Here is a 17,979-nt window from a genome sequence, read left to right as displayed (position 1 = left end):
AAATTCACAGATGAACTGCATAGCCTAGAAATAACAAAAAAATTAAGAAAAAGTTGGGTATTGTATGAATACAGTATATAATATGTGTAACACACAAAATATGTGTGAATCAACTATTTGTGTTATCATTAAGGCTTCCATTCAACAATAGGCTATTAGGAAAAAGTTTTACAGAGGTTTTTGACTATAAGGGCACCAGTGCCACTAACACCCACATCATAGTATAAAGGTCAACTGTATTTTATAACTGCAAGTAACTTTATTATTGGATCTTCAAGGTCTGTTTGTGCACATACTAGACTGTTAGCTCCAAGAGCTTATTTTTAAGGAAACTAATGCAAATTCCAGTTCTGCCTTTCATGCCCTTAATATGTCAGTTTCTTGATAACTATTCACTATTCACACCATTCTCATATCAAATTTTACTAGTAAAAGAAGGACTAGTTATGCTGGCTCTTGCTTTTTCCTTTGAGACTGTCAATACGAGATAATACCAAGTTACAAACCTGCCTACCCACGGAGCCTTGAAAAACAGCATTAAAAAAAAAAAAACTTGTTAGCATGTTTTTTCTCTTATTTATCCATGATCCATCCTCCTCGATCTATGTGACATGAGTATGTCTAATGAGACACAATCTCTTACACAAGGATAGATAGGAACACAACCCAAAGATTGGAGGGAGGTGTTTGGGAAAGGAAGGCTGTATTTCAGTGTGGTTTACCACCTAAAACAGCCGTAAGATATGTAGGCACTAGAGGGCGCTACATTTAGCTTACGTAGTTATGAATCCAGCTCCACAACTTTAACCATATTAAGGCTGCTTCCAGGATGCATGGGTGGCTCAGCGGTTGAGCGTCTGCCTTTGGCTCAGGTCGTGATCCTGGGGTCCTGACACGAGTCCCGCATCAGGCTCCCTGCAGGGAGCCTGCTTCTTCCTCTGCCTAAGGCTCTGCCTCTCTCTCTCTCTCTGTCTCTCATGAATAAGTAAAATTAAAAAAAAAAAAGCCTGCTTCCTTGTCTCAAAAATAGCTGTAAAATTAGTATCTACTTGTAAGAATTTGTGAGAATTAAATGAGACTATATAAATCATTAGCATAGTAAGTACATAATAAATATTAGCTATCATTAACTGTATTGTCATCAATATTATAGTACTAGGTGGTGAGAACCATTAATCAATGCCTTGCCAAATTAGGGATCTAGAAATAGAGATAAAATTTCTGGGGATCCCTGGGTGGCGCAGCGGTTTGGCGCCTGCCTTTGGCCCAGGGCGTGATCCTGGAGACCCGGGATCAAATCCCACGTCGGGCTCCCGGTGCATGGAGCCTGCTTCTCCCTCTGCCTGTGTCTCTGCCTCTCTCTCTCTCTCTGTGACTATCATAAATAAATTAATTAATTAATTAAAAAAAAATTAAAAAAAAAAAATTTCTGGTAAATTTGGAAAAATAGAGCCAAATAATCATTTTAAGGTGAGAAGAAGAGGAAGGATGGATCTGGGATGTAAAGCAAACCTTTTTAAAAATGTACTTTTTTAATAATATAACTCAATGGTAATCTTAGAATCATAACCCGCTACATAAAATTCTTTGTTGATATTTAGGGATTTGTAAGACCCAAAAAAAAGTCAACAAAGAAAAATTCTTTTTACCATCTTTGAGGAAAAAAACTTGAAAGAAGGTGAAAGAAGTCTTATGGGGTGCGAGGGGAGAACAGAGGAGTGGGTCCTAACAATTCTAGTTTAGGATGGTGTTTGGAATAAAAGAATCATTCAGGGTGTTCATAAAATTTCCTGAAAAGCAAAGGGTGAATGGGGAACACAACTAGAGCAACAACATAGTCACTAGAGAGGCCAATGGCTTTCAGCAGGACAGAAACCAACTACCCTTCTGGCAAAACATTTGCTTCTTTTCCATAAAGCACATCTCAACCCAGTCATCGTTTTTCCAACTCTGGCCTTTCAGAGTAACAGTGTGGGGAGGGTATAAAGAGGTGTGATGGGTTCGTGGAGGTGGGAAGGTGGTCAGGAGAGGCATAAGTTATCACTGGTGTCAGGGAGGTGGGAGAAGGAAAGTCAGCTTCACAAAGCTGCCAAAAGACATATGGGTAATGCTTCCTTGAGAGTGGTACTAAGTAAAGGCAAGAGAAAACAAGGTACCCTGGGATCTACAGACTTAAATCTGATTATGCTATTAGATTATATTATTACGTGGACCCAATTATTCAGTCAATGAGCATTTGAGGAATTCCTACTGTGTTTAAAGAACTGGGTTGGGTTTTTTTCTTTTTTTTTTTTTTTTGGATATAAAATGTGACTTTTGTCCTTAGTAATACTCAACCTAAAGGGACTATTGGATGTATCAAATAAACAGCTATTTTAAAGGAAACCTAGCATTGGACAAACGTTTATGCTGAATGGACTACACAGATTTTCTTCAAAGTAGACTTCGTTTAAAACAGAGTTTATTATTTACCCTGTGATGGACTTCTTTCACTGTGCAATGGCTGTATTAGGGCCAGATGTATAACTGTATTCTGACAACAGGCAGTAAAGCAGCCTGCACTGTTGGTTGATTTAAAAAGGAAATTAAAAAAAAAAAAAGGCATACTCCTTTGACTATTCTCTACCTATCTCATGGTCTTATTGCTTCCTCTAATGCCCTTTCTTGAAAGCCTCAACAATTTAACAACTATTGCTCAAAGTTAATGCATTATTTAAAATCCCATTATTAAAGAATGTAGTTGACTAGAGCGTCTCTTGAAATATTTCTAGGTGTACATCAGATTCTGAGATTTTATATAATGCACACATTATATATAGCTATAGATATACAGAAATATGTATATATTCATGTGATCACATATATATTCAGGCATATATATAAATATACACACATATCTACATACCCCCCCAACACTCCATATAGGTAACCAACTAAATAGGTAATATGAAAACATGTTATAAAAGAATTTTGCTGTAACTACAAAGAATTGCTTAGACAGAATTGGTTCCTTCTTCCTATATTCTGTATATGTAAGGTTAAATGCACAATTGCTTTTCAGAAGGGAGTCTCTTTTCTAATATAGCACACAGTATCTACCTCACACTTTAACACAAAGCTTTCAATGGAGTATTAAAATGATTAGTGGGTCATCTTTAAATCACGTGAATTCTTTTGGTATATATATGGTAACCATGTTACTAGCCTATGAATCCTATCCTATACCAAACTTTATATATTTGCTAACCTTAAGAACCTCTTGAAGTTCTTCCTTTTAAATCTGCAAAGCATTATTTAATGCAGGCTGGGCTGTGGATATGAAACACTCATTGACACTAATTAACAATGACCATCATTTCTCAATTTCTCAATGTGCCAGGTACTGTGCACACATTATCTTAACATAATTAAGTAAAAAAAAAACAAACAAGAGATATATTAAAATAATTCCCAACTATACACTGTCCCTTTTAATTAGTTTAAATAAACAAACATGTTAGACACAGTTACACATACAGGAATATTTGTACGTGTAACATACAAATAAATTTTCCAAATTTGGCATCCACTAAAAGTATTTCCAGAAGCTGTCTAGAATATTGGCCAAGTAGATTTTCTTTTCCATTCAATTTTTTTAAGCATTTGAAATATGGCTTATTATAAAACTAATTGTTTAAGAACATATGCTAACATTAACACTTTAGTTTAAATAATGTCTATCTGAATATTTTTGTCTCAAATCTGGTTGAAGCTAAAGTCATTCTCATTTGTTGAGGGTTGGTAAAAAAAAAATCTAGAGGAAAAGACAAAATCTTCAATCCATTGAAAGTATACAGCCATACATATTAAAATAATGGTCTGATAGTTGAAAATTATAATTGTTATAAAAGCAATTAAATATCATTATTATGGTGAGCATTTATGACTACTCTGTCAGACAAAATGATTTCTATGCATTATCTTCTCATTTAAAATTCATATTACACCCATTTTACAGCTGAGGTAGATGAGAGGTAAAGTAATTTATCCAAAATTAGATAACTATTAGTAGAGCCAGAATTTGTACAGACATGTGGACATGAAAGCCAACACTCTTTTCACTATGATATGGTGTCAACATTAAAAACAGCTGAAAAAAACAAACAAACAAAAAACTTCAGCTGAAAACAAAATGCTACTGCAATTTGAACCATCACTCATACCTAACTCATAAACCCAAGAAAATACCTCCTACCCCACCCACCTCCACCCACTCCCAAAGATGGATTTTTGCAGTTTTCCAAAGCTGTATCAAAAATAAAGGAAACTAAAAGTGACATCAACACAAAATATAAATCTTTTAGCGCCTAAAAAAAAGAAATAAAACAAAAACAAAAAACTTTCCTATAAAATACAGTGGAATAAATGAAGGATGAGTATTAGTAAAGAAGGTGCAAAAAAATGCACTACTGTGAGCACTCCACCTGGATACCAATAGAGCATCTCAGTTGAAAACAAATCAACCTAAGTGCCTGTTTTAGAAAACATTGCCATGTTCTCTATAGCAGTGTTAGGAAGGAAAAGCAAGCCCAGAAATTAATTAGGAAATGAGTGGTTTTACAGAGTGCTATGAGAGAAAAAGAACTTTCTAATAAACTTTCTCTCTATAGAGTGCAATCTTCCTACGGATTTCCTTCCCTCATTTACATATCTGTACAGGCCTATTCTTTTTTTTTTTTTTTTCCCCTCCAAGCCCCTTTGCCCTTTCAATCATGAAGCATATTACTCCACTGTCAGTGCAAAGCAGTTCCTAACAACAGGGAACCCAGCTGGGATAGGAAGAGGGCAGCAGGCTCATGCATTAACATAATAATCCAACTGTGTTCCCATAGGCCCTTAGGGCAGACAGCATATTAGGTAGGCCTCCCGTGCAGATCCTGGTGGAAGCTGCCGGCTCACCTGCCTATCAACCTGTGGCAGCTACAGCCAGCTCAATAGCACCAGCTCCTGCCAAGCAGTGGTGCCCAATTACCTTACTACAAAAGACAGAAATCCATTTTTCTATGTCTGTTTAATGTACTCAATGCATTTCCTTATTTACGATTTGAATCTACGTTTCTGCATCGTTTCCAGGGGATTGACTTATTGCCTTTTAACTTTTGAAAGTCTAGTTGTCTAAAGGCCATATTGCTGCAGTAGGCAGGAAATGAGACTGAAAACCAAATTTCAAATACCAAAGCTCAGGTTGGTAAAGCTAACTGCTTGGTCATCAGTTGTCTAAAGTGTTTTTTCCATCTATACAACAGAGGTGTGGGGAAGATCTGAATGGCTGTCATCACTATTTCCTTAAGGGGACAAAGGTGGGAGGAAAATCCTATACCAATGTTTTCTTGAAACATAGGTTTTTTTATATTTCAATCCACGCATATTCTAAGGTTCCCACAAAGCATAAGACTTTGTGTACACTGATGCACTGACCCCCTTCATAAGGAAAGTGTATGGATCACTACAATGGGCCAAAAGAGTAGAGAATCACAAAAGACATGGCAAAATTATTTCTTAATCTTAAATTATCATTGAAAACTTAAAAAAAAAAGCAGGCCCATTTGTATGCTTTTTACTGTTTGCATATATGAAATGCGTGATTTATTTTAATGCTGCTCAGTTCCTGGAGTCTTTGATTTACTCTAAGTGTGGTTTTCTTTCCAAGTCACAACGCCTACCAAATAAGGAAAAGCCAAGGGGTATATTCCACTAAAAAGATATGTATACATGACAAGATCATCTTTAAAACATCATAAATAGATGTTTGAAAGTATAATTCACTTCACTGAATTAAATACAGTGGTCTTGTTCTTTGATAAAATTTCCCCTTACAAAGGTTGCAAAGAAAAGGCACAATTTGACATGTATGGGGAAAAAGTACTTTTTTAAAGTATTCAAAATAATGTTTTTAAAAAGAGCGTGAGGCTACCAGTTTAGCTAGGGAAATACTTCCTACTGATCAAGCATTCTTTGAAAAAAATGAGTTTCTAGAAATGTTGTATTTTGGCTTTTTGTTTTTTAATGGCTATTTTAATAAAAAATGAATCCTCCAGTCAAACAAAAGTGCATTTATCTAACAGTTCTATGAATTTTAAATGTTAGGAAACTAACACTATTACTTAAGCCAACCAACCTGATATGCTTTATGTGCACTCTAATAATTAAGTAAAAATTAAATATCAAGGGCCGTATCTGCATATGGCACTGATTTTCACTGTCAAGGTTACCTCTGTTACCTTCGCATTAACAGTCTGTGCATTACGTTAACAGATGATGGTGACCATTCAGCAACTTGTCAGTTCTTTGGATTACTTCCATATACCAGACAGGGTTATATTCAAGGTAAATGCCCTCATCTTGAACAAATTTGTTTGCTCTTTATCAAACAACCTGGGGAAAATTCAAAATAAAAGAGAAAAAAAAACCCTAAAATTTTCTTTTCTGTGAGTAAATCCTGAGCTGTTTAATGGTCTCTAAATAATATACTATAATATATGTTGATGGAAGTGAAAATACAAAATACTAAATCCAATAATAAATATTAATGCTTATATATGTGTTAAACAGCAAAATTATACACATCCCTTTCTTGATCTTTTGGGGATTCCAGAGGCTCTTTATTCTTCATAAATTCTTACACTTTGACAAAATGTAATATATCTTCCAAGTCATTAAATAAAGAAACTTGATTTTTGATTAAAAAACAATAAACAATAGCCATGTAGTGACAGGATAAATGGTAGTCTAGGCTTCACCATTTTAATTCCTTCAAGGGGTAGGCTTCCACTCGAGGGTAAATAACAGAAAAGCATTTATATAAAATAGAAATCTAGCTATTCCATTAGTAAGAAGTTGATTTTGACTCAAATAGTAACTTGTACAGCAAGAATAATTTAACCTCTGAGGGATGGCAGAGAAGGAAATAATGGAGTGAACTGCAGTATCATTTCTAGCATGAGCAGTTCAATTTGAGATGTGGTTAAAGTTAAAACAAATAAAAACTAAACACAAATGGAAGAAAGTGTTATTTTAAATTTAGGTGGAAATACACAGAGGTAGAAAATGACACAAAATAATGCATAGTTATGTGTATGATAAACCAATTTTACAAACTGCTTCCTGCCCTCCCCATAGAAGTTTTTTAAGGCTGTATGTTCCTCTGTTTGAAATATACCATATCTTCATTTTGATTCCACTAGAGCATTCCCTCCAGAGAATTACCTAGAAAGGACCCTCTTCTCCCCATGGAAAACTATTTGATTCTTGAGGACTTTACCTACTCAGTTCAATTTGGTAGTGTAGATATGACTTCAGAGGTGGTTTGCAGCTAGTATATTTTGACATTTCTGCCAAGGATAAGATTAAGTATGAAATATCAAAATTACGTGTTAAAATAGATGCCATTTTACTTTGTTTCTTCCTGAATAGCCCTTCAGCTGTTGAGGCACATACATTTTTCCCCAGGCAAAATCCCCAGGCTAAAATAACTAAGCCTCATATCTTCAGGAAACCCAGCTTCCCAAACATATTATGAGGTATCTATCAGCTGTCGTTTCATTCCATATTTAATCATGTAAATGTTACTTGAAAAAGGAGAAATACTCCACTTAAAACATTTTTTGTCGGGCAGCCCGGGTGGCTCAGCGGTTTGGCGCCACCTTCAGCCCAGGGTGTGACCCTGGAGACCCAGGATGAGTCCCACGTGGGGCTTCCTGCATGGAGCCTGCTTGTCCCTCTGCCTGTGTCTCTGCCTCTCTCTGTGTGTGTCTCTCATGAATGAATAAATAAAATCTTAAAAAAAAAATTTTTGTCAACTGCTCATACTAGATATAATCCATGACAATACTTAATCTTCTATTCCTTCTTTTAAAATGCTGTTCTTTGTTTTAGCAACAGAGTAAGAAGTCACAAGGATTCAAGAACTAATCATTTTTGTACTCAAAATATAACTTTTCCTCCAGAAGTGCCTTCTTGAGTAGTGTGCTACCCTTCATTTGCCACTGGGGAAAGGACCCGCCCAACTGCTAAGATCCAATCCTATCACTTTGCAGTCTCAGACTCTCCAGCAACTTTGAGCCAAAGACCACCATTTTAAGCAGTGACAGATGTTCTGAAGGCTATTCCTCCAAAACTCAGGTAAGAACAAATGTTATTTTAGACGTACATAAATTTAGGAAACAAGTAAAAAAGGTACATAAATAAGTAGCTCTTAAGATCTTTCACACCATCATAGATTAAAAAGAACTGTTTAGGACTTTACACTTAACCTCAAAGCTTTTAAAATTATGAGAAATTAAAATGCATATTGAATCATCACAGTCTAACAAAGTCAACTTGATTTATGCCACAAGCATTTTTATTTAGCACATAATTCTATCACAAAAAGCTTATAGATTATTACCGCAATACCCACTCAAGTATTAAATCATTACACATTAAGTCATTAAAAAGAATTTTTAAAAGAGAGCTTAAGGGCAGCCCGGGTGGCTCAGCGGTTTGGCACCGCCTTCAGCCTGGGGCATGATCCTGAAGACCCAAGATGGAGTCCCACATAGGGCTCCCTGCGTGGAGCCTGCTTCTCCCTCTGCCTGTGTCTTTGCCTCTCTCTCTCTCTCTCTCATGAATAAATGAATTAAATCTTTAAAAAAATTTTTTAAAAAAAGAGCTCAATTGCCTATTCTTACAACTTAACTTTTATTTCAGATTAGAACCCATCCTGGAAAGCTACAGACAGAATGCTGAAATAGAATTAAGAACTGAAAGGTGAAAAATAGAGAAACAAAACATGACAGCGTAGAGGAGGAGGTAATATGAAAATAAACCTATGAGGGATCCCTGGGTGGCGCAGCGGTTTAGCGCCTGCCTTTGGCCCAGGGCGCGATCCTGGAGACCCAGGATCGAATCCCACATCGGGCTCCCGGTGCATGGGGCCTGCTTCTCCCTCCGCCTATGTCTCTGCCTCTCTCTCTCATTCTGTGTGACTATCATAAATAAATAAAAAAAAATTTAAAAAAAAAGAAAATAAACCTATGAATAAGGAAGATAGATGAAATAAATAAAGCAGGAACTAGAAAACTAACACTCTTCACCTCCTTAAATTTGATAATGCTCATTTTTTTAAAACATAATTAACCACTTCTCCATACACAAGGTGGTGGGAGAGGTGCCCCAAGAGATGATACTTACAGTAATGGTTCATAAGGTAAATGAGAGGAGAGGGAGAAAGGTGGGGGGAGAGCACCAATAGCCAATGAGGCAACTCAAGGTGAATACATTAACAGGTTAGTCACCAGCAACACTGGCAACTTCAGAAAGATTAAAAAATAATAATAATAGGAGTCTTCTCCTTTGTAAATCCCTCTGTTAAATGTATGTATAGACACAAACATGTATATCTTGGGTGTTAGGGGGAAAGCAGAGGAAGCAAGAAACTCCTTGAAAGGCAGAAATAAGAACTGTCCCCTGAACCACGACAGAATGGAATGTTCCTTCTACCATTGGACCCTAGTCCTGGAACTATGACTCTCGTTCCTTCAGATCAAATGCTGCTATATAACCAACTCCAAGGAAGTGACAATAACATTGTGATACTGGGAAGTGTTCTGTTCCTCTGAATAACTTGTCTAAAGTAAGCCATAGCTTAGAAATATTTATGGTACAGTGGTCATAACTGACTCAACCCGCACTCAAAATAGGAAAACAGATAACTACTCTTGGGTGATAGTAAACAGTATTGTTGACAATGGGGCAGCCAGTAAAAGAAACATAGGTGTAAAGTACAAAAAACACTGATCACCCTTTGTCACTGAAGTAACACAAATTCAGCTCTTAAAAAAAAAATACAGTTGCCTCTCCAGTTCTCTGTACAAGAAGCCAATTTTATTCTTGCTTCATTACTTAAATCTAGAAGCAAAGAGATAAATCAATTAATCCTTACAAACTGCTCCTAGGAGCTTCATTTTCCTCAAGGAGTTAAAAGAAGCCTTGACCACTACACAAGGAATATGAAATCTCTGTACTATATTGCTAACACATATCTCCAATTAGGTTTAAAGACATTTTTACAGCTTTTATGCCAAGTTTATATTACTAGATGTTAAAGAATGTGTTGTAGCACTTAAAAGCGCTAAAGCTGGCTCTTGATAACAATGGTTTATGATTATATCTCAAGGAAAGCAGGAATAAGGCTTTTACACAATTTTGTTGTTACATGATGATGTTAAACAGAAACAAAAACAAGTGGCAAGGCCACCCAAAATCTTTTGTTCTCTTTTTTGATACTCTCACTAGAGGCTAACATATCAAAAGTTATAATTAGATTTTTACCTATCCCTTGGAATAAATTCAGCTAAAAGCTTTTCGAGGCTTTAGGATTAAAAAACTCAAAACAGCAAATGTATTCACATTTTCTAAATCTATCTCTGTCTAAATAATGTAAAATTGTATGTATAAAGCAAACAGGTAAAGGATAGCAAGAATTTTTAATTAGTATTTCATTATAATACTAGTGTGAGAAGAAAGAGGTCAACTATTAATAAGGTACAGATTTCCCACCACTGGGATTTATTCTGAATTCATTTTAAGACCAGGAAGCTGTGATCTAAAAATCTCTACTCTAAAGCCGTTAAAAGTTGAAGTAATTGTACTTTTAAAGTAAGGATTGGGGTTTTAAAGAACAGCTCTTCATACATTAAGCCATGTAGTTCCTGACTATTAATTTGTAATTTTGACTTAGAATCCTAATGCCCACTTTTTTAATGATAAATGATTATACAATGGATAGCACATCTATTTTGGATAATAACAGTGCTTAGAGATTTTAATCAAGCACGTGGGTTCCTTTACATTTCTCTTGTTATGTACACATCTCAAAACCACACAAAAGAAAACATAACAAAAAAGAAATATATTCACTAAAATTTAAGGTTATTCCAACAAAAGGGTTAATTAGAGAAACAAATTTTCTCAGACTGCTAATAATGGGAATGACACATATTATGTGCCCATAAGTAATTCTCAGGTATCTTTGATCTTCAGCCCCAAGCGGTTTCTGTTGCCTACCATAGCCTGGCCTCTGGGACTCTCTCAGAACCAGACATCTGGCTACTTTGTTGTTTTAGACTAATCTCCTCCCAGGAGAGCTCAAGAAATGACACCAGGCAAGGAGGGTCCTGGCAAGGGAAAAAACATTACGGTATTAGCAGATTTTTTTTCGAGTGGACGAGAGTATCAAAATTGTCTTCAAATTTCTACAGGGGTCTTAGAAGCTCTTCTGTTATGTGGTTTTACTATGGTGTAATTTTAATAGGATATAAATATTATATCTCTTATAAGGCCCATCAACTATCTTTAAGAATTCACTGAAAGTGAATCATAGAATCAAACAATGTGTAGGAGAAAGTTGTGGGGAAAAATACAAAATAGATTAATTCTTCACACATCTGTTAGGGTTGGGTGATGACTGATAAAACAAAGATTTTAATTGTCAGATGAAGGGTTACACCGAAATTGTGGGATAATGTCTAAGATTTGCAAATACAAATACAAATTAGGCCAACTCCCTATCATATTTCTTCTTTTAATTGGGAGTTTTGGAAAGAATCTTAACTATCTACCAGAAAGGTTTTATTGAAGTGTACTTCTGTAAAGTGCTTCAGAGGGAGAAACCAAGAGGGAGCAAGAAGTTAAAAAAAAAAAAAAAAGTTAAGTCAAGGATAAATATTATTATTATTATTATTATTATTATTATTTTGACAAATGTTAATTTTGAAGCAACACAGATCATCAATAGTTTCCCCCAAAACAATAAATAGTCATCATCAACATCTTAACTCCTTATTAGGTATTATTGTTCAATTCTAAAAATCTATACATTCTGAGAAAAAACATTAATTTACCATTTGTTACATAAATAGAATATAAGCCAAATGGGACAACTGCTTAATCTGTGAACTTTAATGTTTTATCCTAAAATTGCATTTTATCTATTTATAATATATTCAGATAATACATGAAATCAAATGGTACACAATATGACATTTATATTCTTATACAGAATGACCAGAAACTCACCAGATTAGCTAAAACACCTAATGCATTCATCTCATAGGTCATAACTGTTAAAATAAAGTCCTTGTTTTGTATTTAAATTGCCTTTATAATACTAACACCAAACTATATAGTGACTTCTACGTCAGGCTGTATTTCATAAATTAATTATTTCAATACCCTATCATAACACCATCTACTCTGTTAACATCCATTATAATTACAGATGAAATTTTTCAGAAGATGAATGTAAAAAAGACAATCTTAAGCAATAATAATTCATTTACAATTAAATAATTCCCCAAGTAAAGCAAAAGACTTATATTAGTATGGAATAAGTAAGTCACAAAAAGATAAATACTGTGTGATTCCACTTAAATGAGGTTTCTAGAGTAGTTACATTCACGGATACAGAAAATGAGAGAGTTGGTTGCCACAGGCTAGGGAGAGGGAGGAATGGAGAGTTATTATTTAATGAGTATGGATTTTTATTTTGGGAAGATGAAAAAGTTCTGGAGATGGACAGTGGGGATGATTACACAACAATGTAAGTTTAAATGTATTTAATGCCAATAAATTATATCCTTAAAAATGATTAAAATGGTTAATTTTACGTTAGGTATATTCACCACGATTTTAAAAATTACATTAGATACAAAATAATATGAAAACTCAAAGACAATGAAAAATCAGAGCTCTTCTATTTTAAATATCTGTCCTTGACCAAAGATGCATAAATTTTATGAGAAGCAATGCCAATCACACCTTAATGTATATATTCTTATCGTCATTCAAGAAACAACAACAGAAAAAAGCACAAAATCAGTCTTGGAACACATTAGCAAAAAGGATTCCAGAATATTCCCCTAAATGTCCAGAGTTTTGTACTTAGCATTAAGAAATTTGCTAGATAACAAAACTATTACTCAATGTTAATCTACATTTCCAAAGAATCAATAGAGGTAGAAAATTCAAGACAATCAATGAGGTATTTTTTTAAAATACTGCACACTACTAAGTTATAATGGACCAGGTCTTCAAGTGACTTCTAAATATCATATTATTTTGAATTATATTCAGTTTAGTTCCAGTATTAAGTATACTTAATTATATCCTGTTATTTGAAAATTATACCCATATAATTTTACATTAATTGTAATCAAGTTTAGTTGCATACAAAAAACTACTCTGAATAACAAGGCTTACACAGGAGAGGTATGCTTTTCTCTTTCATGTAAAAGAAGTCTGGAGGTAGGCAAACCACGGTTTGGCATCCCCACAGTTCAAAGGACCCAGAATCCTATTCTTGCTGCTCCACTATGATTAGCAGGCTCTCTCAATCTAAAACTGCTCTTCAAGCTCTAGCCATCAAATCAACATTCCAGGAAGCAGAGGGAGGAAGGAAAATGAAGGCTGCACAACCCACTTTTAAGAAGACATCTTGAATGTGATATGCAATACTTCCATTTATATTTCACTGCCCAGAATTTAGTTATATGGCTTTCAGAACACCAGAAATTCTAGTAAATACAGTTTTTAGCTGGATGACAGTGTGCCCAGCTGAACGATGGGATTCTATTGAAAAGATAAAGGGAGAAAAGATATTAGAAAATGATCAGAGGTGTCTGATACATACCAGAATATCCAATTAAATACAACTACTATTGTTGGTAAATAAATGGGTTTCTTTAAAGGGTAAAATATTACTATGATTGGTATTAATTAGTATAATTTTATACAAAAGCATAGGAGTTGTTAAAAAATCACCATGATGAAAGTAAGAAATTTAAAATTGGGTCAACTGGGGCACCTGGCTGGCTCAGTAGGTAGAACATGTGCCTCTTAATTTGGGGTCACGAGTTTGAGTCCCACATTGGGGGTGGAGTCTATTTTAAAATAAATAGGCAAAATAAAACTAGGTCAATTTGAGAAAATAATATCCAATTCAACAGACGGAATCATTTCCTTTCCTTGCAACACAGTGAATTTCCTTAAGTACGAATTGAGTGCTTACTAAATAAATGAATGGGGCAGATTCTCCCAATGAGCTAATATTCTGTGTTGGCTTAGACTGAGTCAATGCAGAAACAGAATATAACTTAGGTATGGACATGATTATAGAATATTCTGTGTTGGCTTAGATTGAGTCAATGCAGAAATAGAATATAAATTAGGTATGGACAATGAAAGTCAATGATTTTCCATCATCCCACCTCTATCCTTTGCCACTACAGGGGAGTGGGGGAGATGTCAGAAAAGAAGCAAAAGAGTGAAAATTAGGACAACTAAACCAATTTCCTATTAGACCCTAACACCCAGACCAAACGTAGAATTATTTCTACAGAATCATACAAGAGGGAGTTTAAATAGATGATATGATTTGACGGTGACTGGAGATTGATTTTAGAGAGTTACAGTTATAGCTCAAGTTCCTCTCAGTTGGCCATCTATCTCCTTGACTTTTGCAATATCCAAATAAAGCTGCAGTGATTCATTTTTAAGAATGCTTGGGAAGCAAGACTTTAAAAAGTAGGTAGCTGTCTAGGAGGAAGGCCTGAGGATACATGACAGCAGCAGGCTTTAGGATGGGTCTTGTGATCACAGCAAAACAGAGTCACTCATTAGTCATACGTTCCAAAGGAAGCTTCCTAACATCTTGCTGCTGAGGGCAGATGCCTCATGGAGTCCCATGGACCCTACAAATACCGCTTATACACAGAGCCTGTGTGGAAGGTAATCCCCCTGTCCGGGAAGACCTTTAGAGATTCTTATTGCCTGGGATCCCTGGGTGGCGCAGCGGTTTGGCGCCTGCCTTTGGCCCAGGGCGCGATCCTGGAGACCCGGGATCGAATCCCACATCAGGCTCCCGGTGCATGGAGCCTGCTTCTCCCTCTGCCTGTGTCTCTGCCTCTCTCTCTCTCTCTCTCTCTCTCTCTCTCTCTCTGTGACTATCATAAATAAGTAAATAAAAATTTAAAAAAAAAAAAAAAAGAGATTCTTATTGCCAGAGCAGGTAGATCAACACTGATAGCTTCTAGAAGAAGGGATAGTGCCATAGAAGCACATGCTTTTGTCATTATAAGCCCAGGTTCACGATTTGGAAACCTGAGATGTCTCACTCTAGACTGAAATAGAGTTACGCTCCAAGGAAGAGACCACACAATGATGAGATGATGCTGAGGACAGTGACAATAACAAAAGCCCCAGAGGACCATGCAGAGACCTACTAATGAGTCCAGCTTGGTTAAGACTGGTCAGTAGAGGAACTAAAATGCATCAGAAGAAAAGAGGGAGAGACAATGATGAAAAGATAAACAGCAACAGGACAGGAATGAGAAAGGGAAAAGTTCAGAAGATAAAGACAGATTTTAAAAAAACAAAAATAAAAATGAAGCTTTAAAAAAATCAAGTAGACTATCATAGTATTCTCTCCTCTCTCTTCCTACCCTTTTGAGGCAAAAGAAATAAGTGAAGCAATTTTAAAACCAGGGAAAGAAGGAAAGAAAATACTAAATGTTTTCTCAGGTATCATGATAAAACTATAGTTTTCTAAACCATAGTGGAAACCAAGGTGGAAAATATTGCATTTAACTTCTAACCCCAACAGTAGTAACATAACATTCAATAGAACAATCCAATACAATCCAATATAATCTCAATTAATTGTATCAAATAGACTTTTTTTTCAAATAGACTTTCTAATCAACATGTTTTAAAAGCCAATCATCCAACAGCATTATCTAATAGCAGTAACATAATAACAAAATAACTATAATGTTTTTTAATTTGCATAGAATGCTCACATATGTTAATCATTTAACCAGTTAACACTAAACTATGTGCATCTATTGCTAGGAAATATTTTATATAACTTAATCAATAGTATAGATTTAGGGAAGAAAGTGGGCATATATTAATATGATTTCTAACATTGAAGTTAATTTTTTATCTTTATTTAAATAACATTTAAAGAAAAAACACCTACATGGTATCTTACAGTTTTAGATACTAGCTAGAAAGGGCAATATTTGTGGTTGTGTTCTCGGTGGGATTGGCTTCCTGGTGGTAGAATTTGTATCTATGGTACCAAAACAAATTCAAAAGCCCTCTTGTATTTGAGGTATGAAAGGAAATCTCAGACTTGGTTACACTTTCTCATCTGGTAGGGAATGGAAATTGGTGAGATGAATTTGAAAACTCTATGACGAGGGTAGTGGTAATCTTTAAACTCTACAATGCTATCATGTATATAGGTTTGGCCTACTTGTGCCACAGACCCACCCACACCATTAGTGTGGTTGTGTTCGGGTGCTTGGTTTTTCCATTCAGATTTTATGTCTATGGGGCACAGGAAAGTGATCATTCTCCCACCAACTTACTATAAGGAAGCAACATGTGCAGTGAAACGGTCAGTCATAATGCAATTGCATCCTCAGCCAGCCTGCACTCCTGCTCCCAGAGGCAGGTAAATATGACCCAGACCACCAGGACAGGATTGGTGAACAACACCCCTTCCATCAGGCCCATTCTCGTGGATCTTCCAACTAGTTTATCTTAACCCCACTTGGAAAGCCTTTGAAAAAATTCCCTAACCACTGAGAAACAAGCTGAAAGCCTATCTCTTCAAGAACCATCTTGGGTAGCCCAGGTGGCTCAGCGGTTTAACGCCACCTTCAGCCCAGGGTCTGATCCTGGAGACCCAGGATCGAGTCCCACGTCAGGCTCCTTGCATGGAACCTGCTTCTCCCTCTGCCTGTGTCTCTGCCTCTCTCTCTCTTTCTCTGTGTGTGTGTGTGTGTCTCATGAATAAATTAAAAAATAAAAATCTTAAAAAAAAAAAAAAAAGACAAGAACCATCTTTCTAACCAGAATCTGTGGGCCTGGCTCAAGCTCTAGGGACCTCTCCAACCTTCTCCTTACCTACCACACCCAACTGCTCATTCAAATCCACCTGTTGTTTATGCTTCTGCCAATTTCCCCCATTTCATGACCAACCCCTATGAAAACACACTACCACTGGATTTTCTTTATACTCTACCTCCCTGTTCCCCCAAAATATCAGCTCGGTGCTCTGTAAATTGCAAGTGTTCAATAATTTGTCTTAAGTTAATAGTACATTGTCCTTTATCTCTCAGAACAATTTCAAACCATCATCTTTAATGAAGAGCCAACACAAGATCTTCCCTTGAAGGTGATTTCTTCTTTTGTGATTTCTGGAATTCTGTTGTTTTTGCTTGGGATATAATATAAAAGGATGAAAGCATCCTGGAGAAGGAATACATACTTTACACCTGTGTGACTTTAGTCAAGTCACCTCACCTCTAAATCCTAATTTGACCAACTACAAAAATCAGGGCAATATAATACTAGTCTTATATATAATTATCAGGAAGTTCAAAAGAGAAAATACAGGTAAAAGCATTTTACAAAATATGCAAAGTAATTTAAAATCTATTTATCACTATAGAAGATGACTTAAAGAAGTATTCATACACATATTTTAATTCTCAATCTCCTGAAACTTCCATAGGAAAAAATCACTGTTTTAAGGAAAATAATGTTTTGGGCAGCCTAGGTGGTGCAGCAGTTTAGCGCCGCCTGCAGCCCAGGGTGTGATCCTGGATATCCCGGATCGAGTCCCACATCAGGCTCCCTGCATGGAGCCTGCTTCTCCCTCTAACTGTGTCTCTGCCTCTCTCTCTCTATGTCTCTCATGAATAAATAAGTAAAATTTTAAAAAAATGTTTTACCTCCTCATTTGTGCCAAAAATATTTATCAAGTATCCACTAATGTCTTCTAATGTCAAAATCATTTCTCCCTACATGAGATATTTGACTAAACAGTTTAAGACTATCTGAAATTAAAAAGGCAAGAAAACAGACTCAAGGTCCCATTCAGCTACTAAA

At 35.7% G+C, this 17,979-nt stretch overlaps 1 protein-coding gene across 3 annotated transcripts in view; it reads right to left on the bottom strand.

Moving 5' to 3' along the window:
- SLC10A7 (solute carrier family 10 member 7) overlaps nucleotides 1-17,979 on the bottom strand; it is a 241,070-nt gene that overhangs the window by 189,883 nt on the left and 33,208 nt on the right. Inside the window, exon 5 of one of the 3 annotated variants that reach the window (XM_055336460.1) lies at nucleotides 6,353-6,414. The exons of the other annotated variants lie outside the window; for them this stretch is intronic. Within the exon in view, the coding sequence (XP_055192435.1) occupies nucleotides 6,406-6,414 (9 nt within the window). The 3' untranslated portion in view covers nucleotides 6,353-6,405. Of the gene's footprint in view, nucleotides 1-6,352; nucleotides 6,415-17,979 lie in introns of those variants that run through there. 3 annotated transcript variants of the gene reach the window in all.

The sequence above is a fragment of the Nyctereutes procyonoides genome, unplaced genomic scaffold (genome assembly GCF_905146905.1).
Source record: "Nyctereutes procyonoides isolate TBG_1078 unplaced genomic scaffold, NYPRO_anot_genome, whole genome shotgun sequence".
NCBI lineage: Eukaryota > Metazoa > Chordata > Mammalia > Carnivora > Canidae > Nyctereutes > Nyctereutes procyonoides.
Note: the sequence above shows the minus strand (reverse complement) of the source record. Positions and strands in the feature narration are given on the sequence as shown.